This window comes from Neltuma alba, unplaced genomic scaffold, assembly GCF_004799145.2.
Source record: "Neltuma alba isolate B1F8T4 unplaced genomic scaffold, ASM479914v2 tig00002420_pilon, whole genome shotgun sequence".
Taxonomy (NCBI): Eukaryota; Viridiplantae; Streptophyta; class Magnoliopsida; order Fabales; family Fabaceae; genus Neltuma; species Neltuma alba.
In genome coordinates, this window is record NW_021632854.1 from 572,550 (window position 1) to 590,496 (window position 17,947).

The 17,947-nt window shown below is 32.6% G+C and overlaps 2 protein-coding genes across 3 annotated transcripts in view; one reads left to right on the forward strand and one right to left on the reverse strand.

The window, feature by feature from the left end:
* Positions 1–7,545, reverse strand: part of LOC114726045 (cytochrome P450 71D8) — a 20,132-nt gene extending 12,587 nt beyond the window's left edge. Inside the window, exon 1 of the mRNA XM_028912620.1 lies at positions 6,800–7,545. Coding sequence (XP_028768453.1) covers positions 6,800–7,485 — 686 coding nt within the window. The 5' untranslated portion in view covers positions 7,486–7,545. The remainder of the gene's footprint in view (positions 1–6,799) is intronic.
* LOC114725809 (mitochondrial import inner membrane translocase subunit TIM50) overlaps positions 1–16,939 on the forward strand; it is a 20,946-nt gene extending 4,007 nt beyond the window's left edge. The window contains exons 2-11 of one of the 2 annotated variants that reach the window (XM_028912388.1): positions 12,902–13,158; positions 13,421–13,509; positions 14,283–14,319; positions 14,400–14,461; positions 14,563–14,676; positions 14,874–14,978; positions 15,062–15,160; positions 15,804–15,963; positions 16,066–16,168; positions 16,506–16,939. In XM_028912388.1, coding sequence (XP_028768221.1) covers positions 12,936–13,158; positions 13,421–13,509; positions 14,283–14,319; positions 14,400–14,461; positions 14,563–14,676; positions 14,874–14,978; positions 15,062–15,160; positions 15,804–15,963; positions 16,066–16,168; positions 16,506–16,545 — 1,032 coding nt within the window. In that variant the 5' untranslated portion in view covers positions 12,902–12,935 and the 3' untranslated portion in view covers positions 16,546–16,939. Of the gene's footprint in view, positions 1–12,829; positions 13,159–13,420; positions 13,510–14,282; positions 14,320–14,399; positions 14,462–14,562; positions 14,677–14,873; positions 14,979–15,061; positions 15,161–15,803; positions 15,964–16,065; positions 16,169–16,505 lie in introns of those variants that run through there. The other variant, XM_028912380.1, reaches the window with a different exon arrangement.
* Positions 16,940–17,947: the final 1,008 nt, after the last annotated feature.

Genomic DNA, 17,947 nt, shown 5'->3' on the forward strand with positions numbered 1-17,947 from the left:
TTATTACACACTGTACTTGCAGGATTTTGGATTGAATATGAAATCCATCCAAGAAATCAACATTGTTAACTTATTGGATCAGTTAAAAGTATATTGAATGGATCGGATTAATCCAATAATCATTAAACAAAGACAAAGACATATCAAGCCTCTCAGGCCCTTGTCATTTTCATCCTGATATTCTTAGGTGGTCCCACGTTGGACTCTGTCTTTCTGCTATCAGTCTATCACCCCTGCATCATATACGTATACATATACGTAAATGTGTACGCATAAACATGCACACACGATACGTACATTTGTTTGGGATTATGAAAGATTTCCAACATATGGCTAGGATTGTCGAAGAGACAGATGATACCTGGAAAAATCCAGTGACCATGAATGAACAGACAACTATGAATTGAACAAACGATACGGAAATATGCAGTAGTTGTGGTGTAGAGGACATGAGGACAATAGATTTGGTTCTGATGAATAGGGGTCTCACTTTGAAAGTGGCAATACATAAGAGTTAAATCCTTATCAGAAGACCAGTGGAAACTCTGGTTTTATTAGGTAGAAGAAATGTATGTATGTGTGTTTGATACAAAATAATTCATGATATGACAAGTTATAAACTTTAACATCAAAACTCATACTGGTTTATTAATTAGGTCGGTTCGTCAGGTTCTCTGGTTTCAGATCATTTTCTCTCTTGGATAATTTTCTGTTATATACTTCAGATTTTCCAACCCCATTTTGGACATTGACAGGACCATAATGTTGACTTGTGTTTTGATTCACATGTTTGCTCATACATATCACAGTATTAACCTATGCACAGTTCACATCTCCCTCCTTTTCTACAGCCTCAAATTGACAATACAGCGAATCTGATCAAAGATGAATACCACTGTTTATGATCTATAAATAATAGAGTTTAGAAAGACGGAGAATAATACTCAATGAAATCATTAATACAATCTATTTAAAGATTTGATTGTTGATAGAGTATAATAACGTCGTGTAATTTATATAACTGACTCAATTTAGTGGAATAAGACTTGTTGTTATTACTGTATATCATAGTTTAATATATATATATATATTGATGATTGGAGTAGTGGGGCCCACTTCATTATGGAGCACAGTGTGAATTATTGGTACGAAATGAAGAGGCATATATCAACAGTCTTTATCAAAGAAATGCAAACTTGTATAATATTGATCCACGATGACTCATAATGCTCATGCAATAATTCATCTATGAGAGACACGTTTACACGGCTTTTAAATATATGTGCGTGTATGTGTGTGTGTCTATATATATATATATATATATATATAAAAGCATAAAAGCAACCTCACGTGCATCTTCATTCGTCTTTGCCCTTTTTCTGTATGTACAAATCTGTACCTTTCTTAATGCTTTTCTGAGATTTTCTTGTTATCCATTGCTGCTGATGAGTCAGTACTTTGAAGTACGCATGGACAGGCATTTGGTTTTTTCACTTCAATGAACATATATAGCCTTTTTCTGTTTATCTTTTAGGATCGCTGACACATATAAACATACAAAAAGATCGACTCTTGCACTTTTGAGAGAGTAAAGTATAAAGTCCTTTATGTATATGGCAGGATCAGTTCTTTGAATTGACTCACTGCAGAATAAGAACAGTTCTGCAGAAATGTTTCAAAATTTATGAGAATTAGTGATATGCTGTAGTCTTTTCTGTTTTTTTTTTATTATTGATACTTGTTCAGTTTAACGATGGAAAATCTAATGTCCTGGGTTGACATGTTTCACAGTGATAGATTCAGAGTAAGAGATAGTAAGAATCCATCTCAGTCTTCTGTTTGCACCTTACAGGATGAATAGATGACTAAGATCGAATGTCATGATTTAATGATTCAAGAACAGACGGTTGAGATAAACTATAACTGCATTTTATCTTTTTCTATTTTTCAATAAAAATTAAAAAAGGTAGCGTATGAATATAAAAACATGAATTTGTTTTTTACTTTTCCACATGGATTGAGAGATTGGATCTAATCATACGAAGAAGAAAATGTTTATTTACTAAAAAAGTTGGATTTAACAGAAGAAGCTAGTTACTCATAATATAATATGACAAGCCAAAGTTTGAATCCCCATTTGAGAGATGTATTCGCATTCAACATCTAATGAGTCAACCCCTCAAGCACTATGAATACCATTAAGTCACTTTGTCGTGCCAACAATATCTAATCCAATGGATCATTTAATCTATTGTCAAGAACTACTCAAGCTTTAGTTACTTAAGCACAATAACCTAAATTTGATTTTATGCAAAAATATAGAACATGTCTTTTGGTGAATTAATCCCTATTTAGGATTCAACTTCACTCTCTATTTTAAAAAGTTCAATCACACCTAATAATTCTAACTCTGTGTGTGAGAAATTTTTAATAATCAGTTGTTTCCTAAAAAGGTGATTGTTTTTATTTTACTATGGATAATTAATTTACAAAAGAAGGAATTGATGAATTGAGATGAGGGACAAACCTCCAAAAGACAATAAGCATATAGTGAATTAGATTTGGACCTGAGATGAAGAGAGAAGTCCCACCAAAGGGTGAAAGCTTGCTTCCACATATTGAATATTGATATGATACACATTAAATGCATATATCTCAAACATCTTCATTTAATTCTTGAAATTGACTTCTCCTTCAAGCGGGCCCCTTTTATCTATGATCTTCACCGCGAAACGCCCCTTGGTTTCCTACCACCTAACCCCCTTTTTCCTCCACATCTTCCATCAATCCAAATCTTCCTTCTCATTTTCAGGACTATTTCGTTATATTTCACACGTAAGAATAATTTTTTTTAAAATACAATAAATTTTTACTTTTATTCTTATTTAATATATATATATTTTCTAAAAAATAATCATATATTTTATAATAAATGAAGAGCAAAATAATACATTCATACTAAAAGTTTAATAAAATAACTTATAAATAGAACTAAGAAAAATATAATCTTTCTGTCTTATAAATAGAATTAGAGGAGTATATTGCTACTGTAACTAATTTCTTTATGCTTCTCAAACATAGAAAAGAAATATAGTTTGTAGGATCTGAAATTATGATCAGGTTAGATCAATATTCTTAAAAAATTTTCATTAACAAAATCAGCCTCTAAAATTGTAGTAACTTTAACTAAAATTAAAATTCTTACTATCATCAAACATCATTGTCATATTAACCACACATCATTCTCATTCCAGCATGTTATCTTTAAAAATATTGACCAAATTTGACCATAATTTTAAGCGTTCATTTAAAAAAAAAAAAAGTATAGAGAACTTTGGCTAAAATTGATTACGGTTTGAGGAACACAAATATATGTTTTTTCCCTTAAAAAGTACATAATATTTTTAATACCTGAACCCCATTTTAACATGTAAAGAAACATTAAAAAGGTAAAAACCAAGCTGCAGAGGTCGGGTAAAATATGTGGAGAAAAATTTAAGAATAAAATTTATATACATTTATGTCTCTTGACATTATTTCTAATATGATTATATAAACATATGACTTATCGCAAACCAAGTAGTAGAACAGTTATGAGACATACTTGTGTAGTTGTGTGTATAAAATTTAATGCAAAATACAGATCATATTCTAATTTTTGTCGAAGTTTTTTTTTTCTCTCTTGTAAAGTGACACATTTTGGAAAAGAACACACATATATCAATAATTGAATAATTGTCAATTAATTGGCCTCCTTTACCTTACCATTTTATATGAAAATTGACAAAGTTTGAGTTGCTTTCAGGAACCACAATATAATAACTCCATGCATGTCTTTCCCCCCTTGCTGCTACAGTGGTTTTCATTTTCAAGCCTCCAATTTATACTTTTCCCAGCTTAAATTAAGGAGCTTTTCCAGCTGTTCCCAGGGGTAGATTGCTACATTGCTATTGCAGATTTAAGCATATGTTAAATTTTTCCTCATTACTAGAAACCGTTTTACATACATACATACATATATATATATATATATATATATAATCGAAGATATGTTAAAGTATATACAATCATAAGTACTAAAATTTATTTTTCAAAATAGATTATGAGCTTGTTTCTTGAATGGAATTTGAGGTGATGAGATGATTTGGTAATGATTTACAAATAGTAAAGTATTTATGAATTTTATTTTGTCATATATATTATTAATATCAATATTAATTAATTTTTAATATAATTATCTACTATTCGATAGTATGGAGTCAGATTTAATTAATTATTATCAAGCCTAGAGCAATTTTTTTTTAATTAACTTTTGCTAATAGGAATAAAATCTATTCTCTCCAACTCAATTATCTTGGCCGATTCTTCAAATAACACATGAAAATATGCCGTCCATAAAGTTATGTTGAATTGTTGGTAAGTATCACGTTGCATAAATATGAAGAATAAAAATACTGTGAAAAAAATCATTGGGAAATTATTATTATTAAGAATTTTGTACTTTTTTGTGTGTATATGTATCCTGCGGTAAACGAATATAACACAGAGTTAAAGTGTGTTTTTGGTCGGAAAATATTTTCAAATAATTAAGTTACACATATTCAAGTTAACACAAGTGATGATAAATTCTCATCATTTAAACAAGTATTTGGAGGTTCTCATAATCACATCTTTGTATACTTTCTTCTGTGTAATTTAAGGTATTCTCAAATCATTTTAAATTTGATACTAATTTCTATTAGGCCGAGAATATTTAAAATTGAAACTTTTTCAACAAGTAGGCTTCCTAATATTCGAAATTGTGTATGACATTGATTGTGAGTTGATCTATCTTTTATCTTTATTGGTATCACTGGGAAGGTAAACAAAGCTTTTTCAGAGTGACTATATAGTTTCTTCGAAAATACTTTAAAGATAAAAATACCCTCCAAAAATATATATGTGTGTGTTTAAGAAAATAGGTTGAATTGTCGGTGTCCTCACTTTGAACAAAATGGGCAAAGAAGAGTCATAAAGTTTGAAGTTTGGAGAGTGTTCTTTTATATTTCTATTTTAGGAAATGAATGAAGAAAACCAGACATGGAATTCCAAACATTTCTAACTTTACGGTGCCTTGAATTTTCCCTTTGATATTTCTGAGGCTTCATTTTCACGCATGCTCCTTTATGTCTGCCTGCACTATCAATCATTTTTTCTCACGTACAAGATTCATTCTTCTCTTTACCATAATCAAAATTGGCAAGATTTATATTAATTCCCATCATATATAATCTATATATCTATTTTTTTTTCCCATACGGTCATTTAACTAAGTCATATTTAAGCATTCCTCAGCTTGATTAAAGTAATTCTTCCAAAGATGTTTTATGCACTCATATGAGCTCAAGCCCAACACCTCGTGTTTAAGTGGTCAAAACTTCTTTTCTACTATTACTTCCGGTTATAATTATAAAACCTCGTTTGTTTTGTAATTAGGACCGGAGGCAGTATGCCAGTATTATAAGTCTAACTATTCAATAAGAGTAGGATAAAAGGGGATTCTGCATATTTTGATATTTGAGATGGCTCAACCTCTATTGACAAATCCTTTTCATGAGCTAGTGATGATTGAATTCATGTTCTCTTCTTCTTCAACAAATGCCCCTTTCATTCTTCCCCTCCACACATCCTCCCTCTAATCATAAATTCTCCTACCCAATATTAGCTTTTTGTAACCCCACTTCTTAACTATATCTCTCCCTCTAAATTCCACTTACTAATCTCTAATTAAATTAAACCTACTGTTTTATCATCTACTTTTCAAAATCACGAATTCACTTCACCATAAACTACCAGTTTAGGATGTGAATTGGAAGTGCCTAAATCTCCTACACTGTTTTTTCTGTGCAATTATTCAAGTGAGATTTACTAAGAAAAAGATAAATCTGCTGAAATTAATGCGCACACATTATAAAAATGTTAATTTTTTACAACCGCAATTAAGTACTATCAATGAACATAATCCATGTGTTTGATTGTCAACGTTGAGTTTAGAACTGTTGGTGACTGTATATACTCGATTTCAATAACAAAAGTAGTTAGTTTAAAAATTTTCATACAAAAAGGTAAGATCTAACAAAGCCTTAAACAGGTGTATGTGCTTAATCAAACGAAAAAAAAACATTTTTTGATGCAATTTTAATTAATTTTTCAATGGCTTCTTTCATTCGTTTTAGGAGATAGTATCTATCCCTGAATCAAAAGATGTACGTCTGTCCAACTTGCTTGTACTCTTGGAATTTGGATGATCTTTTTCTTGTTTCTTATTGGTATTACGATAAGGTAATCAAAAAGGCACTATTTTTGGTGTTTAAAGCCAAAGTGTTCTTAAAGTACATGACTTTATTCCATACCCTTCCTCTGTTTCCTATTCTCAGGTCAAAGAGCAACACAATCTTCTGTAACATCATGTGATTTAATGTTGTTTAACTTGATCTGCAGCAAATCTTAGATTACTGAAGAGAAATGTACTTAGGATTCCATAATTAAAAAGGTTGGAATACTTAGGTTGCTTCTTAGGACGTTGAAATTACGACTGCAACCATGCATAGAACAATTACACCTGATCATTAGGCCTACGAAATCCTAAGAATCACAACAACATCCTACAAAGAAAAATCAGAATCATGGCTGCAATTCCAGTGATCATTATTAGACCATGATCAGTTGTTGTCGGGCTTCAATCCTCAGATCCTCCCTCATCCTTCTAATGAAGTCATCGAACTTCTTGTTCAATTCCTCTGTACTTAACCGACCGTTCTCTTCTTCTTCTTCATATTCAATTTCTTCCTGTTCCAAGTCTTCTTGAATCAGAAAATCATCACGTTCTGCACCTTCTTCAACCCCTGCATCCAACATTCCAGTTTCTTCATCTTCCAGAATCAAATGAGACGTTCTTAGCTCTTCTTCTTCTTGGTCCACCTCATCTTCTACAGTAACCTTCTCTATGTCTTCGTTTCCTTCATCAGAGAACTTGATTTCAACTGCTTCATCTGCAGGAATGTTCTGTTCATCAGGTTGTCTGCTTCTCTCCTGATCAGCTTCAATCACCAACAATGGCTCTGTGTCCTCAATATCTGAGAATTCAGACGCCGAACCATCATCAACATACTTAGAAGAAGAAGAAGAAGAAGAACCATCTTCTTCCTCACGAGGATCATCGCTACCACTAGACCCAGAGAAAGCTCTGGTGATACCCACAAAAACAAGAAGGCCATTACAGAGGAGGAACATGCAGTTCTTATCAATGGTGTGGGTGAAGAGCTGAAGAGGGAAGGTGGAGAAATAGAAGTTAAGGTAATGAAGCAAGGCGAACAAGGATGATGGAGAGAAGAGGAAAGAACAGAGAGACACAGAAACTAAGAACTGGGTAAGCTTCACAAGATACTGAGCTTTGAAGCTCTGGTAATTCAGAGACTCTAAGCTTAAAGACCTTACTTGATCCATAGTTTCAGAAAACGAAAACGAAACTAAGGATGGTGTCTGAAAGGAGATAGCTCTCAAAAGAGGAGGCTCGGTGTGTACAGGCCATGAAGGGCTCCTTATATACACACAAGCGCGCACACACGGGTGAGGATATCTACTTGGGGTGTTTTTTGTCATTTCCGGAAATACCCATGCTTGGCGAATTATTATAGGGCAAAATTTAACATTTTGTGTTGTCTTGAGGCAGCTCACGTGTTCTTGAATAGACATTCTAGGTCTATCAAATATTGGTACCACTAGGCTCATGATCATTTAAAAGTTTCTCTAGTGATCCAAGCCAACATTTGATTTGTAATCTAGTGATTATTATTAATTAGTTTTTTATATATATAAACACAGAATCCCTTGTTCCATATAATTATGTTTGAAACATTGTTAGATTTTAAATGTGAGTATTTCTCTTAGAGATTATTAGAAATTTGTAGTTGTTATGAATCAATAAAAGGTTAAAACGTAAATTTATCTCTGAAAATTTTGACTTAGAAATACTAAGCACCTGAAAGCTTTTTTTTTTTTTGGGTACAAATTTACGTTAAAAGTTTAAAATCATAACAATATTACTTATTATTGTTAAAATACTAACATTGGCTATTAATGTTTTTAATAGCAGAAGGTAATATTACTATGATTTTAAACTTTTGGACCCTCAATGCTTCTGAGTAAAAATTTTCAAAACAACAAATTTGTACCTTAACACATCAATAAACTTATATACTTCAAAGGTTATCCAAACATGATCCACTCAGGAAAAAAAGATTTCCCCTTTAAGGAGAGATTGTAATAAATGAAGAATGACACAAGACGGGAGGGGCAGTGTACAGTATTATTGAACATAGTATTTGCCACAAAACACAACATGTATAAGACCACATAACAAAAGCATCTTCATGTTGTGTTCAAATATATAAGAGAGGTCGACTTGTCTAGTAACATTCATGTGAAGGTTGGTCCCAATCTCCAACCAAATTGTGGTTCACATAATAGATAGAAATGTGAGTAAGTGAACCACCTTCAAACTCACCCACACATTATTAGTCTCTTATTTACATCATAGTTCAATGCACAAGTCATTGTTATCTGTGACTCTACATAAACTATTGCTTTTACCTTCTTTTTTTTCGGTGATTGACTGATTTCACAATCTGTTTTTATTATTTCTTTCTTTGATGTTTAGATTTTACTATCTCATGTACTTAATATAAAATATAAAAGTTAGATAACTAATTTGAAGAGATCAAAAAGATTAGTTAAATTAGTTGTTTGTAATAAATATGTATTAATTTTTTAAACTACCCTCTGTCCTTAAGTAGATTAAAGATGTTAGTTAAATTAGTTATCATGATATGTTTTTTCTAAAATATTCTAAGCGTCTTCATTAATTTCCTCTCTCCGTCTCATACTTAATTATTATTGAAAAAATATTAATAGAGTTAATTTGAAAAAAAATTGTTAAAAATATAAAATAGACCTTACATATAATACTAATATTAACTCTTCAGTTATGTCCTATATTAAGGATAGGTGAAGTACCATATTTAATCATGTGTATTGGAACTATTCTTTGGTAAGAACTCCTTATAATTAATAGGAATATTTTTTAAAAAATTATAATTTAAAAGATAAAATGGAGATCATATATTTAGAATTAAATTTGATGGAACTCCCAACGTCTTACATTGATGATAGATAGAGGTACTAAGTCAATAATGCTGATACTGAGAATTAATGACAGGGCTTTTTTTTTGGGGGGGGGGGGTCCCATATATCTTAATTTAGCTCTTTTGGCCATATATCTTAATTTAGCTTGGTGACCAATACCTTCAGCATTTAACTTTAAATAAAACACCTATAAAATTTTTTTGACTTATAATTTCTTTTTTTTTTCATTTTTATAATTTAAAAATCGTAGGATATTGTCTTTAACGAAATATAGCTAACCTAGATACCATCTCTTGTTATTGTTACTATTCTGGATATCAGTGTATCAAATTCAAATATAGAGATATCGAATATCTCTTAATGCATTATGTGTTCATTACGAAGCCGGGGGGGGGGGGAAAGTCTTGATTATAAGTCACTAGGTGGGTAATAATTACATTTTATTTAAAATTTCATTAATCACAATTTTTATAATTTTTTTGAGCATAATTTATGATAGTATCTCAATCTTTAATATAAAAGCTCGTTTGATTTTTATTTTGGTTCTAAATATAAGACCCTAATCTAATTTGTCTCTCATATTTATCTTTTTTTTTTTTTCAAGATAGTCATTGTAATAATAGTAGTTCTAATCAATACAATTGATTAGTAATGATATTTTAGGAAAGAAAATATTTATTTATTACAAATAACTAACTTAAATAATTTTTTCAATCTATTCGAATTAGTCAACTAGTTCTTATATTAAGGACTAGAGATAGTATTAGATATGGATAAATTTAAAAAGTTTTGGCAAGTATGCTTTATAATAATACTGCCAAGAAACAAAAGGAGTACCGACACAGATTAAGAACTCATTCAATACTCTAACTAACTAAAACATTATTTTTAATTTCTTTAATAAAACAAATCAGAAATGATGTGTGTCAAAATCAGAATGAAGGCACACATATGAAATTAATGAGGGAAGTACACACCCGAAAACCCATGCAATTGGCACAAGTCTATTTCAACAAAGAAGCTTTGTGTAATTAGAGCCATAAGTTAATTAGATTTAATTATTGCTACTTAATGTGGAACCAGAAACTATGTCATCAAAAACTATACATATATCCTCAACTTGTTTACATTAATTACATGATTATCTCCGCATTAAATATTGGTATCATTAACATGCCCTGCCTTGATTCGTAAGCAACCTTTCTGTATCACATATAGCAAACATCATATGGCTGTTATTATTTAATTTATCGTTACCTGTAACCCTTCCTATTGGACACTTACAACACCATTCGAGCCACAAATATGTGCTTTTGTTCGTGATGAATTATCTTCCACGAAGGTGCAGAACTCACCAGAACAATACTTCTTTCGATTTTGATCCTATATGTAAAATCTTAATTTATTTTGTCTATCATATTTATCATTTTCCTTCTCAAACTAGCTAATTTATCTGATTTGTAAATTTATATATAATATATAATGTTATATAAAAATATTTTAGACAAACAATGTTATCTTTATTATAATCAACTTATTTATTTGACTAATTATTTAATTTATCCAAATTAATTAATTAACTCTTACAATAAAGGATCAAAGAGAATATTAATTACAACAATAATAAGTTGAAACGAAATGAGAAGAATTATTCCATAACATTCACATACTGTCCAGTTTGAGCAGTGTTGTGTATAGTGGGGAAAACTACGTAAAAAATAAAATGTATTACCTCCGCTTAGTATGCTATGCGATGATGGTTAAATATGAATTAGTCATAAATATTGCGATTATATTCACAAAAAATGTAATATATATATATATTTTTTTATTAAAAATATAACTTATTATAAAAAAATATTTATAAAAATATCGTATTAAATTCAAGCATCATTGGCCTTAACTTAATGTAGCTTTGTTAACTCAATTGATTTTCTATCCACAAGATTTGAATTATTAATTTTACTTAAAAGACAGATCGAGTCTTGTCCACCCAGCCATAAACCCAAAATTTGCAAGGACTACATGTATACACGCGCATATATTCTGTGGAGTATAAACGTAGTGTTATCAAATGATTAGCATCATTGAAACTATTTGGCTTAACTAATACTACATTCCTTTCTTTATGTAAGAGCTAGTTTAACATTTAATTTAGTCATAAATATAAGACCGGTCTCAATTTACTTTGTCTTTTATATTTATCCATTTTCTCCAAGATAACTCTTATAATAGTTACGTGTTAAAAAAGTATTTTAGGGAAGATAACGTCTATTCATTACAAATAACTAACTTAACTAATTTACTCAGTTTATTCAAATTAGTCAACTAACTTTTATACTACCTCCGGTCCTAATTATAAGAACTAGTTTACTAATTTGAGGAAATTAAGGAAAAAAGTAAAATTAGTTATTTATAATAAATATGTGTTATCTTTCCTAAAATATCCTTGCTAATCAAATGTATTGACTAGAACTATAATTGTTAGAAGGATTACCTTAGGAAAAAAATACATAAATATAAGAGAAAAAGTGGATTGGAGTCTTATATTTAAAACCAAAATAAAAGTCAAATAAAATCTTATATTAAGAACCGAAGGTAGCATTAAAAACCGAAATAGTACATGACACCTTAAATTTTAGTTAAATACGAAGTTATGTGTTTTGACTATTCATGAGTGCGATGAGTGCATGTGATTTTTTTTTTTGTCTTTGTAAAAGATGACAAAAACAAATCAAATATTGGGCATCATATTGATATGCATTATACTACACGTAATATGTGGGATAACGTAGAATATTGCTTTTTAAGAATTAGGGAATGATTTACTTTAAAAATAAGAGTAATATGAATAATAATATATAGTATATTGAGGAAGAAGAAAACAGGCCACAGGAATTAGCAAGTCGACGTGGTGGTGGATGGCCTTTGGCATTTGGAACGACCAGCTCACATTGTTGGCCAATTATTGCTTCAATCATTGCTTTTAACCAATTATGCATATTCATCATTCTTTCTTCTTCTATTCTTAACGTGCATGTACCTTCAACCTCAATCATTTTGATTATTTTCATTATAATAGGTACCTTCAACATTAATATTCTCCCAATATTTAAAAATTATAACAAGGTTTGATTTTTCAGTTATCCTTGTATTATTCTATTGGATTTGCACATACAAAAAATAAGCATAATCCATCTTCTTCTTAAAATATCTCATTCACTCTAATAAAAAATAGATAGCCCTTCACAATGTGACAAACCAAAGTTTGAATCTCCGTTAAAAGATGTGTTCACATTTAGTACTCGATAGTACTTTGAATAGTATTATCTCCAATAAGAGGATACATATTCACAGCAAAAATTTTTTTTCTTATTCGCCAGAAAAATAAACTTTCATTTAAATTAATATATATTGATTTCATTAAAAACAGGTGAAGTAATAATAAATGAAAAAAGAAAAATGTAATTTATAGGCTCCCTATGATTAGGCGGATTCGCACCTGAGGCCCAAATAAAGCCCATTATTCTAATAGGGACCAAATAGCTGGACTGAACGGCCCAATCAGGCAGCGCTAACAGCCGAACAGCGGTTTTCTTTATTCCCATTCCGGAACTAGCCAAACCGCCTCCAAACATGCCCTAAGCCGTTCGCGTCGTCCCCAAGGCCCAAACGCGGCTTGATTCGTTCCTCTGCAAAACCCTACCAGAAACCCCAGCCCTTGTTGTCGCAGATCAAACAGAGACCGCGACATGTCTTTGAGGGTTCTCGGATCGCGTGCCATTCCCTTCCTATCGAAGCGCAATGGGCGACTTCTATGCTCCGTCGCTGCTTCCAGTGCTCCCAAGGAGCCGCTCTCTTCCGCCTCCCCAGAATCCGATGTGAGTTCAAAAAAGCAAGGTTGGAGTTTCCTCAAGGTCGCCCTCGCTAGTACGCTCACTGGAGCCACCGCTGCAGCTGGTTACGCTACATATGGTTCGATTTTTTCTCCTTTTGTGATCATTATACTTGTCATTTTGGTATTGCTGGTGTCATTGGATGCGTCTCGGTCATCTTGGGGTCTAGTTTTTTGTTTGGGAAATGTAAATGTTATCGGTCTTTAATTCGGTTTTGTATGGTATGCTTTAGCGTTGCTGTTTGATATAAGCGTGATCGCTGTGTTCTTAGCATCGTTATACTGCCAGTTGCCATCTCATGTCTGCCAGACTGAAAACTGTAAAGCCTTGGAATTTTGCAGCTTACAGTTTGGATGAAATTGAAGAAAAAACGAAGTCTCTACGCGAATCAGTGAAGTACAATGCAGGCGAAAATGCCACTGCCCTCGATGTGAGTTTTCCTGAATGTGTCTTGACATTCTGTCGAATTTGCTTGTTCTATGACTTCATCTTCTCCCCTTTTTAGCATGGATTATGGGATTAGTTCGTAATATTCATCCAAATATATGGATGTTTCAATGCTTGAATAAGTTTTGCGGACCGTTAGCTGTGAGCAGAAGGGAAATTCCGGGGAACCAATGATTTTAATTGGAGATCACCTTTTGTACATATGCTTATTTTTGGCCCATTTAATCTGTATTTGTTTTTCTTACACGGTACTTATTCTATTTACTAGACTTATATTTTATCAATAAGGATTCAGTAACGCCAGATAGAGGTTTCTGTTATGCTTCTACTCGTGAGTTGTGAGTGCGTTTGGTTGACTGCAATCTGAGTTTATTGGTAAAGCTATATTAGAAGGTACCGGGCTAAATTTAGAATAATGGAGGAACCATATAGTCAGTTCTATTCATAAGGATTTCAGCCTCAAAACTCCTAATTGATCAGTTCTAACTGTTACTCTTGATTTGAAATAGCTAGACTGTTTTATTCTATGCTTCTCTGCTCATTGAGTATGAGGACTTTTAGTAATTTCTCCAGATTATCTATTTTCTTAATGCTTTTAGGTAGGAACACTCGTATCTTTATTCTTGAGTGCCTTCACTTTTGTGAAGTTGCTTGTTTTGATGTGATACGTACCATTATTTATTCAGCCTCCTCCATATTTGTTTCCGTGCACCATAATTTAGTCAGTTGACATGTGCTGGTCCAAATTTTGTGCAGAAATTTCAGCAATTGCTATATTCAACTGCAATGACAGGTAAATTCAGATAAGCTTATAGAGTTATATGTGTAGTTAGTATTGACAGCATGCTGGTTCTTTTTTCTGTAACATCTCAGTGCCTGCTAAAGCAGTAGAACTCTACTTGGATGCACGAAGGCTTATAGAGGAACAGGTTCAGGTAAGTGCCTATCTTTCCTCTGATTTTCTATTTGATCATTCATATTACTGCTAATTTTTTCCCTTCATTTGTTTTAATATCTTGCCCTTGCTGCATTTTAGAGTTATACAGAACCATACTCAGATAAGCTTCTTCCAGATTTGCTTCCTCAGGAGCAACACGTGTTTACACTCGTTCTTGATCTCAACGAAACTCTAATTCACTATATCTGGACGGTATGGCATGGACTGTTGATAGCTATATGCCTAAGTCAATAAATCTTATATACTGGCGATGCGATATTTTTAATGCCAGAATTTTTTTAAGCAATAAAAGTTCTTGACCTCTTATTGTCATGATACTGCTGCATATTTATCAAAAGTGCTTTAGGTCAATATTGAGCATTGTGTTTATTTTTCCTTGTCCTGTAAAGAGGGATACAGGCTGGCAGACTTTCAAACGACCTGGAGTTGATGCGTTCTTGGAGCATCTAGCACAGTTTTATGAAATTGTTGTGTATACTGATGAACAAAATATGGTACTCCTTTTTTATAATTGTTCCCCATTCTCAATGGATGCTTATCATCATTTCTTGAGTATATACACTCTTGTTTTTCGCAGTTTGTAGACCCTGTTCTTGATAGGCTGGATACCAAGCACTGCATAAGATACAGGCTATCAAGGCCAGCTACCAAGTATCAGGATGGAAAGCATTATAGAGTATGTTTGTATTATTCCCTATTCAGTTTTATATTTTTTCGTCATTCTGGATGCTCTTAGGTCAGTCGATTTAGGAATCTTCAATGTTACAGAGCCTGAGCCTTAAATTTTGTATCTACGTTGTGAGGAAGTGGTAGCTTTCTCAGGTTCAAGCCCGATCGATTCTTGTTCTTATATGGTCTAGTTTCTGGGTCAGTTACCCTTTTTTCCGAAGTACATGCCCGCTAACTCTTATGTAGGTGTGACCTGTATTGTTCATAGCGTCAATTAAAAGTTTGAACATTTGGTGCTTAGCTTGATGTGCTTTATCATATTGATTACAAGTATGTTACATAGAATTCTATTACAGAAGGAAACTTTCCATCATTTGTCGCAGTGAAGAACTGAATTATTTCATTGATACTAGATCCAGTTAATTGAATTTATTGCGTTATTAGATAATGCAGATGCAATGTAAATGTAGTTCATTGAAAAGGAAATTTTGGTGCTATTAACCTGTATTACATTGTTTGGCACGTTGAAGCACAGGGAAGGCCAGTATAAGACGATGTTTTGAGTTTATAGACACTTGTATTGACTAGAAGTATCATGCTATGAGTTGGAATTGGACTGTGTCTTATTTTTTTCCCCTCTTGCCCGGCAGGACCTGTCAAAGCTAAACAGGGATCCAAGAAAAGTTCTTTATTTGAGCGGCCATGCTTTGGAAAGTTGCCTTCAACATGAGAATTGCGTCCCTGTTAAGCCCTGGCAGCAGAATGATAAAGAAGACACGGCTCTTTTGGATTTCATACCATTCCTTGAGTGTAAGGACCTTCATAATATGTGTTAATGAAAACATGTTTGAAGTTATTGTTGACTTCCTATACTGGAGAAAATTGCATTATGCTCTACATTATCATTTGCAGTTGTTGCCCGGAGCAGTCCGGCTGATATAAGGCCAGTGTTAGCGTCTTACCAAGGATGTGATATCCCAACTGAATTCATTAGACGGTCCAAAGAGCATCAAAGGTAACATTTCAAGATGTCTTCAACCTTTGCAGGGCTTTGAAGCCAAAACATTATTTATTGTTCACGCTTGTTTGTTCTTTAGCTTTTTTTAAGCTCATAAGACGGATTATTTTTGCCCTTTCCTCCTTTGTTTCATTTGATGATGTTGCTTGTTGCCTCTTCAATATACCACGTAGTCCTCCTTGTTCAGGAATTTTTTTTTTGTTGGGGGTTGGGGGTTTTTTTTTTTTTTTTTGGGCGGGGGGCGGGGGAGGATTTTCTGTGAGTTGGTGGTTATTCTAGTAACGTTTTTTTTTTCCTTTTCTTTTTTGTTGATTTGCTCATCCAAATGATGCAGGAGAATCCAAGGACAGAAGCGTGGTTTTTGGAAACATTGATACCAACAACACGAAAGCGGATAATTTGTACTGGGAAAATGAGGAGACTACGCTGATGGTTTCATCGCAAACTTATTCACCAAGGATCTTGAAGTGATTGTCATTATTTTAACGTTCAAGGAATAGAGAAATATAGATTGTTTTCCTCGAGTCTGGAATAATCCATTTTTGACACTACTAACCATGTTGCTGAAAAAGCACCTATTATTGATGACAGGTTTTGGATCACCCATTTATCAACTTCCATCTCCTTATTTACAGCTCTACAGCTCAAAGTCAGATCTAGTTTGACTTCAGCTCTCAGGCACGTTTTGCAAATGATAGAGATTGGTAATTCAATTCATTTATAAATAAACATGTGAATAAGAGAACTTCCAGTGGTATTTACCTCTTAGACGTGCCTATAAAACGGCTCCAACTTCGTCGGGTGCTTGACTATTTGATTTTCCATAAAGCATACCTGACTAAATTTCAAGTCACACAAGTATATCTTATAATTGGTCGAGCTACAATAATATAAGAATCCTATAAAGGTGGTTGGTTGTACACATGATCTTGACTAAATTTCAAGTCACGCACGCGACCACCTACGAGTCCAACAACCAGGGGATGGCAGAATTCAGCAGCACTGCATAATTTTTTGCGGGGACATATTCATACTTTTATATATACAAATGTATTATTGCCTGGTGTTCAAGAGCAAGTTTTTCACGTTTTTGTTTCACAAAAAAAAAAAAAAAAGGTTTTGATGTATAATTTCTGCTTGTCGAAGAGGCTCTCTCTTTTTTCTTTTTTCTTTTTTTAAACTTCAAGGAGTTTTTGTTCTCTCAACTCAAATTAAAACCAAAGGCTTGCATGTTACTTTTAGTCAAGTTTAATTTAATTGCTTAATTTTAGTATTACTTTCTAATATCTAGCATTACTTCCCATTTATATGCATGGCAAAGTAATGTTAGAATTTTTTTTTTCATATCAAGAAAATCTGAAACTTGTGACATTCACTTGCACTCTACCTCGCCTCCACGGTAATTTAGTTAATTGGGACAAACATGTAATTACATTGGATGGGGAATGGCATATTGAATCCTAAAAACTTCTAATTGCATCTCTTGTGGAACTCGGGGAGTGTCTCTTTCCAAATTAATGGAAGCGTGTTGGCTTTTGCGTATGCTTCTTAATCAATTGAGTCATCATCAACACATCAAAATATCTCCTCATCCCACGAACCGCAGTCCTACCGCAAATGCTCCATCAAGCCAATCCAATCTTGTAGTCAAGAATCCCATTGATAAGTAGTGCATAAATGTCTATACCTCTACGTAATCGGAGAAAATTCATACTACCTTCTGGTACTTAATATAAAAGTTAATTGATTAATTTTAAAAAAATTAAAAAAATTAGT